General features: G+C 40.1%; 1 protein-coding gene across 1 annotated transcript in view; it reads left to right on the top strand.

Moving 5' to 3' along the window:
* The window catches only part of LOC308696837 (uncharacterized protein), a gene marked incomplete at both ends in the record, with an annotated part of 57,032 nt that extends 41,475 nt beyond the window's left edge, over positions 1–15,557 (top strand). The window contains 8 exons of the mRNA XM_081375741.1: positions 2,284–2,457; positions 2,662–2,835; positions 5,188–5,361; positions 5,675–5,848; positions 11,500–11,583; positions 12,852–12,947; positions 13,038–13,130; positions 15,425–15,557. Of these exons, the coding sequence (XP_081231867.1) occupies positions 2,284–2,457; positions 2,662–2,835; positions 5,188–5,361; positions 5,675–5,848; positions 11,500–11,583; positions 12,852–12,947; positions 13,038–13,130; positions 15,425–15,557 (1,102 nt within the window). The remainder of the gene's footprint in view (positions 1–2,283; positions 2,458–2,661; positions 2,836–5,187; positions 5,362–5,674; positions 5,849–11,499; positions 11,584–12,851; positions 12,948–13,037; positions 13,131–15,424) is intronic.
* Positions 15,558–18,159: the final 2,602 nt, after the last annotated feature.

Genomic DNA, 18,159 nt, shown 5'->3' with positions numbered 1-18,159 from the left:
AAATTTATTTTTCACTACTTAGGCTATTATTTGTTGTTGTTGTTACAAAGGCAAACATACAGAGAGCTGAAGATCCACTTGAATACTGGAGAATGCAGAAAAAAAGTCTACCCCCACCTATATTGGCATTACAGTTTATTTGTACCCCAGCCTCCTCTGTACCATGTGAAGTGCTGTCTAAAGAGGAGAAATATACTCAGCCCCAACACTGTGAAACAACTTTTATTTCTTAATAAAAATAATTTAAAAAAATTATCACCTTTTTGTTATTCCTACAGTTACATAAGCACTATCAGTAACAAGTGTCATAAGCACATTTAATAACAGATGATCCTATTAGACCAGTGGTTCCCAAACCTGTCCTGCCGGCACCCCAACACTGCACATTTTCTTTGTCTCCCTAATCAAACACACCTGATTTTAACTCATCAGCTCATTAACCCATGTGATAATGAGCTGATGAGTTGAATCAGGTGTGTTTGATTAGGGAGACAAAGAAAACGTGCAGTGTTGGGGTGCCGGCAGGACAGGTTTGGGAACCACTGTATTAGACAATGTCCTTATTCATTATGTGTGTGTGTGTGTGTGTGTGTGTGTGTGTGTGTGTGTGTGCGTGTGGAGAGAGAGATAGAGGGAGAGAGAGAGAGAGAGAGAGAGAGAGAGAGAGAGAGAGAGAGAGAGAGAGAGAGAGAGAGAGAGAGAGAGAGAGTAGACCTACATTAAATCTTATTGAATCATATAAGCTTATATTATATTTTATTGTCACACTTTAATGGGAAAATTAATTTATTTAATGAACAAATCAAACACAAGCATGTAAGGTTTTTATTTGTAAACATAACATTGAAACTATGGAGTGTGTTGTGGTTGCTACATCTGCCAGAGCTTCTAACACAGGCTTCTGGCTGCTTTAATTTAAATAATCACCAGATGGCGCTGTTCTCGACACTCTCGAAGCTTTGAATCTTTTCCCAGAACAGTCAGGGGAAAGCCTCAGTGATTCATGAGGCTTCATTTCCCCATCCCTAGTATTCGTAAAACCAGTCCAGGCAGGGGTCAAAATCCATATAAGCAATCCATACATGGGAAACAAAACAAGAACAGGCAAGAAAAGAGACCTCCAAAGCGGTGTGACATTAAACAAGGACTCCGTGACAAACACTTAAACTACCAGGGTGTATATGAAGAGTTCAGATGCAAAAGCCTCTAAGTGCCATCTGAAATTTTCTTCTAGAATGATCATTTTTATCAAGCTTGTATATTTAAGTTCAGTAATTTCACTTAAATGTCAATTCAAAGGTAATTTTCTTTGCCATTTAAGTGAAATTACTGAACTTAAATATACGAACTTGATAAAAATGAACATTCTAGAAGAAAATTTCAGATGGCACTTAAAGGCTTTTGCATCTGAACTCTTCATATATATATACAGAAGCTAACAAGGTGACGGGAAACAGCTTTGTGCAATGATCAATGAGTGACAGAACAGGATGATGGGAAATGTAGTTATGAGTGAAGGACACCATGGGGGAAGAGGACCTCTAGTGGTTGCACAGGGAAACACAAACCAGACACTGTGACATCTATTCACTGCCAGCATCCCGTTCTCCAAAGTATCATTGCACTTTCCACTTTCCTGCTTTCAGTTCATCCGCTCAGTTGTTGTCTCAATAAACACCCTATTAACTTCAATCTCCTTCTCTTGAGTCTGCTTTCTTAACAGATTGCCATACAAAACATCTATTGTGAAATTACTAATGGGAATGTTGCTTTTTTTTCGATTCTTTCCAATGTGTCTGACATCATTTTACAATATCAATGATTAAACATGACTGGATTATATTAAGATGTGACAACCGTGTTCATATACAGATATGTTGCTGATTTTTGGTACTTGCATTAAAAAATAATATTTGGTTACACTTTATTTTAAGGTGTCATTGTTACAGTGTAATTATATATTTAAGTACTGAGTAATATTAAGCAATTACATGTACTTAGTATAGGATAAGGGTAGGATTAGGATTAGGGTTACCTGTTATTATTATGGTAAGTTCATGTAACATATGTAACAAGGACACTGTTAAATAAAGTGTTATTGAATATTCTTGCAATTTTTACCAAATGGAGACTAACCCGCTCAAGCAGTTTGTAGAAGCGGGTCTGAACCTTAGACTGGACCTGTTAATGGTGCCATGGATTAAGTCTCTGATTGTGAAGTTCTGCTTATCTGAGCTGTAGATCCTGAACTGAGAGACTGAAGAGTGTCATTGTTCTCTACAGGTTGTGGAATTGTGGTGTTACAGATGAAGGTTGTGCTGCTCTGACTTCAGCTCTGAGATCAAACCCCTCACACCTGAGAGAACTGAGTCTGTCTGAGAATAAAATAGGAGATTCTGGAGTCAAGCAGCTTTCTGATCTACTGCAGGATCCTCAATGTAAACTGGAGAAACTGAGGTAAGATTTGATAAAAGTCTCAACGTCGTCTGTTTTTCTCCTGTGGTGAATAATCGATGATATAAAAAAAAAAAAAATATATATATATATATATATATATATATATATATATATATATATATATACACACAAAAAAGTTTACCATCAAGTAACTGAAAAGGATGTTTAATCTTCATTATATTCATGTGTCATTGTTCTCTATAGATTGTTGGATTGTGGTGTTACAGATGAAGGTTGTGCTGCTCTGACTTCAGCTCTGAGATCAAACCCCTCACACCTGAGAGAACTGGATCTGACTAGAAATAAAGTAGGAGATTCTGGAGTCGAGCAGCTTTCTGATCTACTGCATGATCCTCTATGTAAACTGGAGATACTGAGGTAAGATTGTATAAAACGTCTCGTATGGTAAATAATGATTGTGTTGCAGATCTGCCAGGCTCTCACTCCAGCCAATCACAGTGCACTCCCTCACCTGAGTTCTAATCACACACACCTACACCTCCTCATCACCCTCATCACTGACACTATTTAGACACAACGTGTGTCCAAATTCGCATACTATCCGTCCTAAATAGTATTCGAATATAGAATTAGTACGTCCCAAATCGTAGTATGTTGAAATGAATGTTCCAAAGATACCCGGATGGTCTACTATTTCCGGTCAGAATCCGAAGTGTAGATCGATGCGCACTCACGGCTAATATTGCCCACAACCCATCGCGTGTTGGAGGAGGATTCAGTTAGAACTACAAACGAGTGAAAAGTGTTAAAAAACTACAGACACGGAGGACCTGCAAGTCCAGCGGTTATGTAGAGAGGTTTAGATAAAGGGGTTAGAGTGATTAATTATCAGTATCTTACCTGACAATATATATATATATATATATTCAATGTTGTTTACATTATATTGCATCTGCAGCAGCATTGTGAACTTTTGTAAAGGTACGTTTCGCCTTTAACCTTTAAATGCATAATTATATTCAAATTGCAAACACATGAGGAGAGTCTCCGCATGAAAGACCCACGACTGGCAGACGAACGTGTAACTGCATTTCTCTCCGAAACGGTAGGAAATGAAATTGGATTGAATGGAGGATTTTAACTGTGACAAGATGATTCACAGAGCAGTTTACGGTGACAGGATGCACGCGACAGATCTGTCCGTTAAGATGATGAAGTAGTATGTCCCAAAGCTTGCCTAGTGCCTACTCTTTTGCTACACACTCAAAAGTATGTATTTTTTCTTCACAAAAAGAGTCCATACTTTTAGGGTGTGATATAAGTAGGCGAATTGGGACGCAGCAACACACTTCACTACAGTTCATTGTCTGGTCTTGTTTGTATGAATAGGACTACTAACCCTGTCTTAGGCCCCGCTTACACGAAGGGAAGACACAGATATTTCCCTGCAGTTTTGCCTCTCATTTGCATGAAAACCCTGTTTTTATCACCGAAACTATTATTTCTAAAAACTCCGGCCAAAGTGGAGATTTCTGATAACGCCGGTGTCAACTGGGAGAAACAGGGTTTTAGGTTCTCAAACGTCACATTATGCGCCAGAAAATGCCTAACGTCATGTGAGCGCCCTATGAAAGGAACAGGAAGTCGCTCGTGTTATTCGTTGTTGTCGAGTCTGAGGATTCTGATTGGCTTGCATGGCTTTGTCCTTCTCTCTACACTGCCGCCCATAGGTTTGGAATAGTTATGATGGCGCTCGACGCGTATTTATGCGGGTTGATGTAAATGACAACTCTTTTGAAAACCATGACATGTGCACAATGCTATTATTGAAAACGGAGGGAGAGAGGAGGGGGGGGAGTATTTTCTCTAAATAATCGGCTATGTGTAAATGTGGCCTTAGCGACTACTACCTGATATCTCCAGCGACCCTTCTCCAGTCTCGTCTCCATTCTCCTCTGTCTCCAAGTCTAGTGTTCAGAGTTCCAGCCTTCACTGCATCATCTACCAGTCATCACACCCATCAGAAGAAACATACTATTCACTGCCAGCATCCCGCTCTCTAAAGTATCATTGCACTTTCCACTTACCTGTTTTAAGTTCATCCGCTCAGTTGTTGTCTCAATAAACTCCCTATTAACTTCGATCTCCTTCTCTTGAGTCTGCTTCCGTAACAGATTGCATACAAAAAATCTACTGTGAAATTACTAATGGGAATATTGCTTTTATTTTTATTAGATTCTTTCCAATGCGTCTGACATCATTTTACATTATTAATGATTAAACATGAGTGGATGATATAAAGATGTGACAACCGTGTTCATATACAGATATGTTGATGATTTTGGGTACTTGCATAAAAATATAATATTCGGTTACACTTTATTTTAAGGTGTCATTGTTACAGTGTAATTATATATTTAAGTACTGAGTAATATTAAGCAACTACATGTACTTAGTATAGGAGAAGGGTAGGATTAGGATTTGGTTAAGGGTTAGTTACGTGTAATTATGCATAATTTACCGGTTATTATTATGGTAAGTTCATGTAACATATGTAACAAGGACACTGTTAAATAAAGTGTTATTGAATATTCTTGCAATTTTTACCAAATGGAGACTAACCCGCTCAAGCAGTTTGTAGAAGCGGGTCTGAACCTTAGACTGGACCTGTTAATGGTGCCGTGGATTAAGTCTCTGACTGTGAAGTTCTGCTTATCTGAGCTGTAGATCCTGAACTGAGAGACTGAAGAGTGTCATTGTTCTCTACAGGTTATATAAGTGTGGTGTTGCAGATGAAGGTTGTGCTGCTCTGACTTCAGCTCTGAGATCAAACCCCTCACACCTGAGAAAACTGAGTCTGTCATGGAATAAAGTAGGAGATTCTGGAGTCAAGCAGCTTTCTGATCTACTGCAGGATCCTCAATGTAAACTGGAGATACTTGAGTAAGATTTTATAAAATTCTCAACGTCGTCTGTTTTTCTCCTGTGGTGAATAATCAATAATATACGGTATTCAAAAAAGTTTACCATCAAGTAACTGAAAAGGATGTTTAATCTTCAGTGGATTATTTCCAAAGCTTCTGAGGTAATTTTACTTTTGATAGTTTTACAAGTCAAAAACATGATTGGATGTTGTGAAAAGGTGACAACTGCTTTCATATATAAATCTGTTGAGGATACATTCGTATATATATCATATCATTTATATCAGTGCTTCCTAAACTGAGAGACTGAAGAGTGTCATTGTTCTCTACAGGTTGAGTTATTGTGGTGTTACAGATGAAGGTTGTGCTGCTCTGACTTCAGCTCTGAGATCAAACCCTTCACACCTGAGAGAACTGGATCTGTCATTTAATCATCTAAGATATTCAGATGTGAAGCTGCTCTCTGATCTGAGGAAAGATCCACATTATAAACTGAAGACACTTGAGTAAGTAGTGATGATTAAAACTGTTGATACGTTTTTATAATTGAAATTTAGTTTACTTTTCTTGTGATGGTGAATTGCACACTATAAACATGTTTAATAAGAGTTTGATTCATTTATTTATTTTTATAATAGTTTATAGCAACAATTAAATATCTTAAAGTTTCTTTTTATTTCAAACAATTCAATATTTTGCTTTTATCATTGTTTTTTTTTTCCCCTAAATTATGTATTTTTAGAGAATGTAAATTGCAATCAAATATAATGGTAAATATTTATCACTATAATTGCCCCTTCGCTAAGCCGAGCCCGAAAACTGCCACAGGCCAATCGTGGCTTAGAAACCGTAACTAGGCGCGGGAGGTCTGGCAAGCTTTCGAGCGAAGGAAACTTGCCGAAGCGTTGTGCGTATGGATTGTGCAAATCTCAGGGCTGCCAACTCTCACGCACTGAGCGTGAGACTCACGCAATTTACACTTTTCACACGCTCTCACGCCACACATCCATTTTCTCACGCACAGAAAAATTGCGGAGCAAAGACGTACTTTTAATATTAAACTAATTCTCAGCTCTTAGATTCCGTCAATTTTATTACGAAATTCAGACAAAAATATTATATTTAATTTGTTATTTTTAACCTTTAATAATACCAGATTGGGCCCTCCATGTTTACAGCATTAGGTGAGATTATTATTTTTTTTTAAATAAAATTTAAAATAAACATGTATCCAAATTAGTAAATATTGAATCAAAATCAGAATCAAATCACAAGAATGGAATTGAAATCTTGAAATTTTTGTCAAGCAATAATAAAAACTGTATCCTACCAGACATTGTACAAACATTGTAACATGTTGTCACTAAACATTATTTGTTTTTACATTTGTTTTTGAGGCGGCTGCTGCTTGCGCTGGGACCTATAGGCTTTAGCTTCAATTATGATTAAATTATTCTCTAATCGGTTGCATATTATGTTGTTGTCACATTAACTAAAGAAAACTAAGGGAGGACTCAAATGCAAAGAATAATGATTTATTTAATAAAAGAAACATAAAGTAAAACAAAAACCCACAAGGGGGAAAAACATAATACAATACAAAACAACAACTTAAAAAACGAACATACCAAAAAGGTCACGGGAGAACGGGAGACGTGTACAAGACAACGATCCGACACAGACTGCAAACACAAAGGAACTTATAAAAGGGACAAATCAGGCAGGTGATGAAGGAACAACAGGTGGGGCAAATTAAACCAGTAATGAGATAACAAGGAGGGTGGGGTCAAAACAGAGACAGGAACACAAACACCACATGTGCTACACGAGACAGGACAGGCATGTGACATTACCCCCTCCTTAAGGAGCGACTACCAGACACTCCACTAGGGACGGGAGGGACAGACCAGGGAGGGACGGGAGGGACAGACCAGGGCGGGACGGGAGGGACTGACCAGGGTGAAACTGGGGTAACAGGAAGGACAGACCAGGGTGGGGCAGGGAAAATGGACACTTCGGGAGGCCGGGGCGGACCACAGAGTTCGGGAGGCCAGGACGGAAATGTCAGTCCATCTGGCGGCCAGGGCGGAGACTCTCCCTCGGGCGGCCAGGGCGGAGACTCTCCCTCGGGCGGCCAGGGTGGAGACGACCCTTCAGGAGGCCAGGGAGGAGACAACCCTTCAGGAGGCCATGGCACAGGAACAGACACCAGCTCAGGCACTGGAACAGACACCACCGGCTCAGGAACTGGAACAGATACCACCGGCTCAGGAACTGGAACAGACACCACCGGCTCAGGAACTGGAACAGACACCACCGGCTCAGGAACTGGAACAGACACCACCGGCTCAGGAACTGGAACAGACACCACCGGCTCAGGAACTGGAACAGACACCACCGGCTCAGGAACTGGAACAGACACCACCGACTCAGGAACAGACGACACCGGCTCAGGAACTGGAACAGACACCGGCTCAGGAACTGGAACAGACACCACCGGCTCAGGAACTGGAACAGACACCACCGGCTCAGGAACTGGAACAGACACCAGCTCAGGCACTGGAACAGACACCACCGGCTCAGGAACTGGAACAGATACCACCGGCTCAGGAACTGGAACAGACACCACCGGCTCAGGAACTGGAACAGACACCACCGGCTCAGGAACAGACGACACCGGCTCAGGAACAGGAACAGACCCCACCGGCTCAGGAACTGGAACAAACCCCATCTTAAGTGCATTGTTAACACTGCAAAATATGACACATCAAGACATGCATACAAAATACTTAAGAAATCATATTTCTGTATACTAAAATTTGGTTAAAACCACATACCTTGCATGACAGCACTACAAAAACACATAAAAGTGAAACCCCATTGCCTTATCTACTGCTTTTCTTATTGTTTTGGGCTTTATTGGGTGAGTGATATTTCTTATAATACACAAATATTACAAATAGGTTGTTAAACTAATAACGTTATTACCACAAGTTTTGCCTAAACCTACCTGATAAATGAAGCCACGCAATGGTGACGAAGGAGTTAAGAAGAAGTTTATAAGCAAATTTAACTCTGGTTTCGCTAGCTATTTGAGTAAATGAAAACATAATACTTACATTTAAATGTGAATTTGCTGTCCACCAGCAGCCTTCACTTTGGGACACAGCTCACATGTGCTACACGAGACAGGACAGGCATGTGACAGTTGTGGATATATCCCTCGAATGTATACTGCAGTCCCTTTTGTCTTGCGTTCTCAGATATTTCACCTGTTCGCCAAAAATTACTAATTACTACTAATTATGGGAATGACTGACACCAGTGCATACATACTGTAATAGACGTGCAAGGTGCAAAAACTTGTCAGGTGTAGCAACAGTATTTAGAAACCTAATTAAGTAGGGCGGGGCTTAGCGAAGGGTCAATTTCTTCATCATAAATAAACCTGACCCAGTGACAGAGAAAGAGGAGAGTCATACAGGATTATAGATAAGGGTCAAGGGTCATCATTCATGGTCACTTAGAAGCAAAATCTGAATGTTTAAAAACAGCTTTAACAATTGTGTAAAATTGTATTATATTATAATCTTTCAATTATTCATCTAAGTAGTTTCTTTAAGTTGTTCTAAAGTAGATAATTCAATAATGTCGCACACATTTGACTGTCTGTTTTACTTGCAGGTTTTAGATGTTAGTCTGACCTTCTCTGAATCAGCTGATGGAGAATAAAGAGCCTCTACAGACACAATCACATTCAACAGAATCAACAGACACAAACCCACTGTGATCATCACACACACACACACACACACACACACACACACACACACACACACACACACACACACACACGTGTTTGTGTAACTTTACAGAATGATCCAATCCTTCATCAGAAGTCAAACAAGGAAACCTTCAACCAGATGAAACTGGAGACATATTCTGAATGTCCAGATCCAATCTGACTTCTGACCTGTAATGCCTGAATCATACACTGTAAAAAATGTTACAGCTATTAACTTTAAAAAAACTATGGCAATAATATTACACATATTTTTGAGTAAAGGCTTGATTTCTTTCATGGAATCTACCTGAATAAATCATGTAAAATGCCTAATTTAATTTAGTGAGATATGCTATTTTATTTTTTAGTATTTTTTACTCTCATTATTGTGTGAATTCAAGTGAATGGAAATTACCTTTATATATTTGACTTTTGAGTTATATTGTATGATTAAATGATTGTATGTTGCTAGCACAGCACAGAAACAAACTTGTCATTGCATTATAATTAGCTGAGTTATTGTTCATGTTCAATGAACAAAACAACAACCTAACCATAAGCCCTACTCGTCTGCACAATGGTAACGATCAAAACTTTAACATAATAGAAACTCTTTCAAATGTCAAACATAACTGAACATTAAACATTAACAGATGTTTCCCTGTTCTCAAAAACACATGAAATAACACTTAACCCTTTCATGCATGAATTATGATATTCTCAGTCAGGATTTTTTTTCCTATGTGTTTTTATTGCTCTTAGGGCATGAAAAACAAGAATTGATTTTTATTTTATTTTTTTTACAAATTTTTCAAAGAGATCTTCAGATGTCCACTTGAGTGGACAGCATGCGTTTATGGTTTAAATATGCAACATATCTTGTTGTAAAACATATTTTTTTTCATTTGTTAGCATTAACATAGTCATAGATGATGCAATCATTCAACCAAAACAGTTAAAACTAATGTTGTACACAAATTAATTAACTCTATACCAATTTGACTTTTAAAAAATAAAAAATACATTCTTAAACATCATATATACAATGGTTTCATTATTTAGCTCAACTTGTGTCATTATCCAGCTCAATTCAGTTCAAATTTTGTTTTCCGCCGATAGTGTCAGTGCAGTTAAATCGATAATGACCCTGAATATTAATTGTTGTTTAAACCCTGATTCCAGAAGACAAAATAAGAATAATTTAGACCAATATCTTTCCTCTGTTTCCGCTATTGTTATAGTTGTGGACTCACTCTGCTATTCACCTAGATCCATTGGAATGAGTTAGAATGATTTTTAGAACCTCATGGTTATAGTTAGAACTGGTCAAAATTAGATAAAGAACAAATTTGTCTTATTTTATGTATGTAGGATTGTTGGTGATTTAAAAAAATATATTTATATTGCTTGTTCTTTATTTCACAGGAAATTATTTCCGTTTGCGGCTGCTGGTACATTTGTGGCAACGTTCAAGGATATCGCTGAAAATGTGTTCTTTCCGTAAGAGCTTTATCATCTTTACACATTCTTAAAGGGGCTATATAGTTTTCAGCGACCTCTAGCGATGATGTTTTAGATTGCAACCAATAAGTTTACAAGCGAGTGTTCGTGCGCGTGCTCGAACTCATGAGCGAGCACTGTGGGTATCGACCAGACTGAGACGCAACACACCGGAGAAAGCATCACACAACATGCTGGAAACTCAGGTAAACTCCCACTGCAACGTTACAATAATAGGCTACTTTTATCAGCTTGACGTTGAACTAATGCTCCATGCTCGTACCATGATAAGTATGGAACCCTAGCAACTGTGCCGAATTTTGCCACTGCTAGCACCACATTTTCTTCAGGAAATGTACATTCTAGGTTTGTAGATGAGGTTTCTCCATGATTCAAATGCCCTGCCGATGTTGATCCATGTTTTCACCCGAAGTTCACCCGATTCACGTCTGGCCTTACGAGCTTCAGCAGAAAAAACTTTTTTGTTTGTTTTTTATCAATATGTGGAGTGTGTGTTGGAGTCTGTGTTGTGCTGGGAGCAGGTCATTTCTTAGTGTTATCAGACATGTCATAAGTTGCATAAGTCATAAGTCCATATCATAAGTTGCAGTGTCGTCGCTGTTGAGTGCAAAGTCAGTAGACGAGGCGAGAGGCTCGGGAGCGCGCATGCAGGTCACGTCACTGGATTTCGCGGTAAATCCGACGAAGTAAGCATGTGTTCATTGAGAGTGGAGAACACAAGATCCAGTGTTCCTTTGTCAAAATGCTTGTCTAAGATGTGATTTTGCACTGGCTTTACAAATCCACCATCCACACCATATACCTTTTGTTTTGCACATAACTTGATTTATTCATCTGACTTGTTTATTACAGAGAAGTGGAGTCATACTATCTCCCAGGAGCCCCTCCAATCTACAGTAAACCCATGGAGTTCTTCAGTTACCTTCTGGCCAAGGCGTAGGACCTCTCTATAATTTAATTTAAACTTGTTTAATGTTGTATTTAAAATATTATCAGCAATAAGCTATGCGAAGATTCTATGGGACTTGGTGAAGGAAAACAAAGGTTTTGCGAGGGATTGCAGCGGTTTTGCTTGGGGGAACGCAAAACTTTTGTGAGGGAACGCAAAAGTTTTGCGAGCTAAATCAAAGTTTCTCGGGGGAATGCAAAAGTGTTGCGAAGGAATACAAAGGTTTTGCGAGCGAAAGCAAAGTTTCTTGGGGGAAGGCAAAAGTGTTGCGAAGGAATACAAAGGCTTTACGAGCGAAAGCAAAGTTTCTTATGGGAGAACGCTAATGTTTTGCGAGGGAATGCAGCGGTTTTGCGAGTGAAAGCAAAGTTTCTTGGGGGAACACAAAGGTTTTGCGAGCGAATACTGAGTTTCTCGAAGAAACGCAAATGTTTTGCGAGTGAGCGCAGAGTTTCTCAGGGAACGCAAAACTTTTGCGAGGGAACACTAAGGTTTTGTGAGCGAACACTAAGTTTCTAGGTTGAACACAAAACTTTTGAGAGGGAACGCTAAAGCATTGACATATTTTTTCCTTCCATCTCAATTTTTTCCCATCACCATGTCTCTTTAGGGTCTCCATGAGATTCTGTGATGATTACACCCTGTCGACACCGGACGCAACTCGAAAAAGTAACCGTTACAAATCCATTTGTCATTCCTGGGAGAAATATTGTGGATGCATGGAGTATGTCATAAACTGAATGAGGCATCAGTTTACTGATGGGAATTTGTCGTGTCGTGTCACGCTGTGCTGCGCCACATCCAGTGTAGACAACATCACTGATTTGAATGTTTTCTATTGTCGTTTGGCGCTTCGCATTGCGCCGTTCACATTCATTGTAGACACGGAGTTAGTAAAACATGCATTGTACTACAAAATAATTTTACTTGTAGTTTTAAAGGGTAGCATATTAAAAGGTGACATTATGTATTTTGACATTTAAAAGGGTGGTGAGATCCCGGCTGGTGAACATGCTCGAAGCTGGGGTGGTTACTGTTTTGGACATCGGAAAAATAGATTTTAACCAACTTCATGAGGAGTAAGAGCTGTTTTGAGCTTTAAGTTTTGCAACTATGGATTAATGATGCAATAAAATAAATGGATGCATTTTATATTATTGTCCTCTAAACTTAAGTGTTGGGCTAAAATGCCCATGACAAAAAATTATTACATTTCATAAAGTGTAATTTTAACCACTTGTTGTCTCCTCTGAAGAGTGCAGATGGTTATGGAAGAGATTAGAAACAAAGCCTTTGAAATTTCAGTTTTGGAAAGGCAAAAAGAGAAGAATGATTTCCTTATATCATTAAGGTAAGAACCTTTATTAATATTAATTCTAAACTTCAATATTGTACTTAATGACATCTCTAAATAAAAAAAAATCTCTTCTGTGTTTCCTAGAACCACATCTGGACTGATTGCTTTTTACTGGGATGAAGTTTTGAAACACACTGAAAGTCCGTCGTTCCATGTGAAATACTTGGATTCTATGACGTAAGACTATGCTACTGATTGACAGATTGATAAATATAAAGTTAAATGAGCATTTAAAACATGCCTGAATTTTGTGTGTTACAGGCAATGGCCAGAGCTGATTAAGTTGAGAAACGCAAGTGAAAATTATCATGTGCTTTTAGACCCCGATACAAGGAATGGTCTACTGAAGTAAGAAAGAAATTTTGAATATTACAAATATAATTTAAACCACTACATAATTAATAGTTATACCTTGGCATTTCTCATTCTTTCAGGCAACTAAAACTTTTTCCTAATTATCTTTAAAACCACTTGAACGATCATGATCCTTGTATTGTGTTCCCCCGAGAAATATAGTTCCCTTTTCGTTCGGTCACTCCTACATCATGTCGGTAGGAGTTACTAACGAATTGGGATCCCAATCCCAATTGGGATTACTCTGTTTATTAATGTTTTTACTCAACATCTCTGCAGTATTTGGAGGATTTATGATATATTTAAAATTTCTATAAATAAATAAATAAATAAATATTTATTTAAATAGGCTTTTTACAAAAAAACTACATTTTATGTAAAATTCCCTTTATCAAAGACCCATATTTGTAACTATCATTAATGGGGATAACATGGATAATTTTACATGGTTTAGTGTAACATTTTTGCCCATATTTTGTAAAAAGTAGTTGCCCATATTTTGTAAAAAGTAAAAAATGATAATTTTAGCCACTAGATTGCTTTAGAGCTCCACTATATGCTATTTGCTATTTGACTAACTGAAAGATAACTTTTTATCTAAAGATAAGTTTATTTATTTTTTTCTAAAGATAAGTTTTTCCAGTTGGATTCATATCTAAATTACTTTTTTGTCAAGAATCCCCCCCCCCAAATGTTAGATTGTGATTAGAATCAAAGATAAAAGTTTAATTTTTAGAGTATATAATTTATTTCAATCTTCTTTTTTTCATATAATTGTACAAATGTAATCTACACTTCAGTTAACTGTAACAGAACAGATATGTACAGTTATATTATATATTGAGTACAAATACATGACATGAACACCAAAATGCAATGAACTGAACAGCATAACAAATGAGCAAATAAAGCAGTAACTTTTCTCTCTCTCTCTCTCTCTCTCTCTCTCTCTCTCTCTCTCTCTCTCTGTGTGTGTGTGTGTGTGTGTGTGTGTGTGTGTGTGTGTGTGTGTGTGTGTGTGTGTGAGCATGATAATTTTGCATTGTGGATGTTTTTTGCATTGTTGTAAGTGTGCCACTTTATTTCTGTCTATGTGTTTTGGTGATGAATTTTGTATATTTACATTGCAGGGTCTCCAGGGACCCCGAAGACAACTAGTGTCACTATTTTTTTCACGTTAACATAATAACAGATATCATTCCATTTTTATTTTTATTTTTTTCACCTGCCTGTAATTAGCTTGTTCAGGTTTGATAAGGGTTGAACTCTGTTAAACTCTGTAGGACAGTGGCACTCCAGGACCGAAGTTGCCCATCCCTTATCTAGAAAATGTTGAGAGCCGTAGAAAGTTTCATACCATTTGGATAAAAGAGAATTTTTTTTTATTTTTTATTTGAGCAAAAATCATTTGCGGGTTAAAAAGACCCCAGAGATAACCAAAGGGTTAAACTTGTTTAACAAATCCATGTTTTGGAGCAGAGTTGGAGAAACTCAGTTGCGGAGCGCAGGACAGTTTGACACGTGACTCATGGCTTCTGTTGAATGTTGTTAAATAAAGCAATAAACCTTATTCAGAGCAGCGCCATGACAGGAATGAAAGTGAGGCTGTGAGGGATTGGCTTACTGTGTTATCTATGGCATACGCTGTTGAGAGCTCATGTTGTCTAGAGTTTTTTTTCATCTACTGAAATTTCTTGGAAAGATATTTTTGCAGTGTTTTGTCAGCAGAACAATCCAAAAGCAATACTACTGATATTAGTATCAGTAATACTGAAACTGTTATTAAATAACAGTACAACCCACTGGAGAGATGTAGGCCTATCCCTCACAGCCCTGCTTTCATTCCCATTAAAAATCAAAGATAGCGCTGTTGTAAATAAATCAACTGTGGTTTATAGATCTAAATTCACTGTAAACCACAGCTTCTCAGAGCTTATTGATTTTATAAAACGGTTAGTCCATAAAAAAATATTTATTTCAATATTAACTAATGAGGTCAAGTGTATCCTCGTAGAGTAATGTACATTGAACGTGGCTCCACCAATCAGAATCAAGGGCTGGAATTTTTATTTTTATTGTGCCTTTTTACTGTAACTGATTCCAATTTTCTTTTCTAGGTGGACTAAACTTCATTTTGATAAATTCTTTGACACCTTGGCCCTGGAATATTACAGACGTGGAAATGAAGCTCTTGGTTCTGACAGATTCAATCAGTCTAACTGGCAAGTGGACATCTACTACATGAAATGAACCATGATTTATGATTAATTAATATGTATCCATGTATCTGAGACTTTGGATTTTGTTTGTTAGTAGCTCAAGGAAATAGCAGTTTTTTATTCAAAAGTTGTTCATCTGTTGTTTCAGAAAGGAATGACACGTAAACATGTAGATAACATTTGTGAGAATTTTTAATAATAATTAATAATTGTTAATCGATAATAATGACAAATCAATGATAAAACAAAGATGATCCCTCTATTTTGTTCAGGGCTATTGGCAAAAGTGCTGTTGTTTACTCTCTTCCTGTTTATGGAAAACTTTCTGAAGTCGGCTTTGGGATCACTGAGATCAACAGGTTTCTGAACAGAGTAAATAACATAATCCTTATTCTTGAAGGGAAAGATGTATCACGCACTCACAGGTAAGACATGAAACATTTTCTCATATTTATGTCACGATCCACACACGGGAAGCAGGGAAGATCCAATTTGCAGTATAAACAATTTATTAAGGGAAAACCCAAAAACAGTGGTCAAGTCCAGGCAATGGTCAAAATCCGAATAGGCAATCCAAAACAAGACACAAACAGGAACAGGCAGGAAACAGAACACAGAAGTGGCGTGAAAAATACAACAAGGACTCCGTAACAAACACTAAACAGGCAGGGTATTTATACACAGGGACATGACAATAGGCTTGTTTGAGATGCGCCTTGCCTCGCCTGAAATGTAGTCGAGAGTAGGCGGCTGCAGTGAGAGGAGGAGTGAAAAAAGCGCAGGCAAGCCGGACAGTTCTCTCTTCTCGCAGTGGATCTGACACCTGTGAGATCAAAGACGGATATCGCGGGATTCACGGGATTCACGCTCGTGCACAGTGTTGATAATAAACTGGATGGAATTTAAGTTCTGTTGCTTTTATATGAAAATAAATATGATAAACAAGTCACCCAACTTATTTAATTCCATTCCAAATACATGTTTATCAATCTTTTTTATTTAATACAGACATATGTGTTTATTTTTTTTTTATTTTTTTTTTTTAAATTACATTGCATAACCCAAAGAGATCGCACTGTCAGATAGTTTGGGAATATTCACACATAACGTATACTCATAAAACATGATATCAGAGTTTTAAAATCAAACATTTTAAAAGAGAACGATACATCACGGTTGTTTAAACCAATGAACATTAAGCTGTGTCGTCAGCAAGTCATTTCCCATCATGCTTTTGATCAGCGCAGTCGGTGGAGAGCAACTGCGCTCGACTGCAGAATCCGACAGGTGTGCCTTGCGCTCGCGAGAGATTTTTGACATACGTCAGCATGACATCAGAGCAAGGCGGGCCGCACTCGGACACATTTCTAACCGGCATGCATCTCGCGCTGATCACCGGTGATCGATTCTGCGCAGATTTTGCTCATCTCAAACAAGCCTAATGATAATGGGAAACAGGCTGAGTGCAATGATCAGTGATGAGGGACAGCTGAGTGCAATGAACAGACAAGGATCATGGGGAATGTAGTGCAAGAGTGTGCTGGACACCGTGAGGAAGGAGGACATCTAGTGGTGACCCAAGGAACATAAACCAGGCACTGTGACATAACCCCCCCCTCTACGGAGCGGCTACCAGACGCTCCAAGACAAGAAACAAACAAAACAAGAGTCCAGGCGGGAGGTGGAATGGTGGAGGATCAGGGGGAGGGATGGGGGGCCAGGTCCATGGAGGGGAACAGAAACAGGGGGTGACAAATCATCTGGCGGCCAGGACGGGGACGACAGTACATCGGGCGGCCAGGGCGGAGCAGAGGGTCCATCGGGCGGCCAGGGCGGAGACTCTCCCTCGGGCGGCCAGGGCGGAGACTCTCCCTCGGGCGGCCAGGGCGGAGACTCTCCCTCGGGCGGCCAGGGCGGAGACTCTCCCTCGGGCGGCCAGGGCGGAGACTCTCCCTCGGGCGGCCAGGGCGGAGACTCTCCCTCGGGCGGCCAGGGCGGAGACTCTCCCTCGGGCGGCCAGGGCGGAGACTCTCCCTCGGGCGGCCAGGGCGGAGACTCTCCCTCGGGCGGCCAGGGCGGAGACTCTCCCTCGGGCGGCCAGGGCGGAGACTCTCCCTCGGGCGGCCAGGGCGGAGACTCTCCCTCGGGCGGCCAGGGCGGAGACTCTCCCTCGGGCGGCCAGGGCGGAGACTCTCCCTCGGGCGGCCAGGGCGGAGACTCTCCCTCGGGGGGCAGGGCGGAGACTCTCCCTCGGGGGGCCAGGGCGGAGACTCTCCCTCGGGGGGCCAGGGCGGAGACTCTCCCTCGGGGGGCCAGGGCGGAGACTCTCCCTCGGGGGGCCAGGGCGGAGAAGACCCCTCGGGCGGCCAGGGCGGAGAAGACCCCTCGGGCGGCCAGGGCGGAGAAGACCCCTCGGGCGGCCACGGCGGAGACGACCCCTCGGTAGGCCAGGGCGGAGACGACCCCTCGGGCGGCCAGGGCGGAGAAGGCCTCTCGGGCGGCCAGGGCTCAGGCCCAGGAACTGGCACCACCGGCTCAGGCACTGGAACTGGCACCACCGGCTCAGGCACTGGAACTGGCACCACCGGCTCAGGCACTGGAACTGGCACCACCGGCTCAGGCACTGGAACTGG

The sequence above is a fragment of the Scardinius erythrophthalmus genome, assembly GCF_964197995.2.
Source record: "Scardinius erythrophthalmus genome assembly, chromosome: 10".
Classification (NCBI taxonomy): domain Eukaryota; kingdom Metazoa; phylum Chordata; class Actinopteri; order Cypriniformes; family Leuciscidae; genus Scardinius; species Scardinius erythrophthalmus.
The sequence above is the reverse complement of the archived record's forward strand: the minus strand, read 5'-3'. Positions and strand labels throughout refer to the sequence as shown.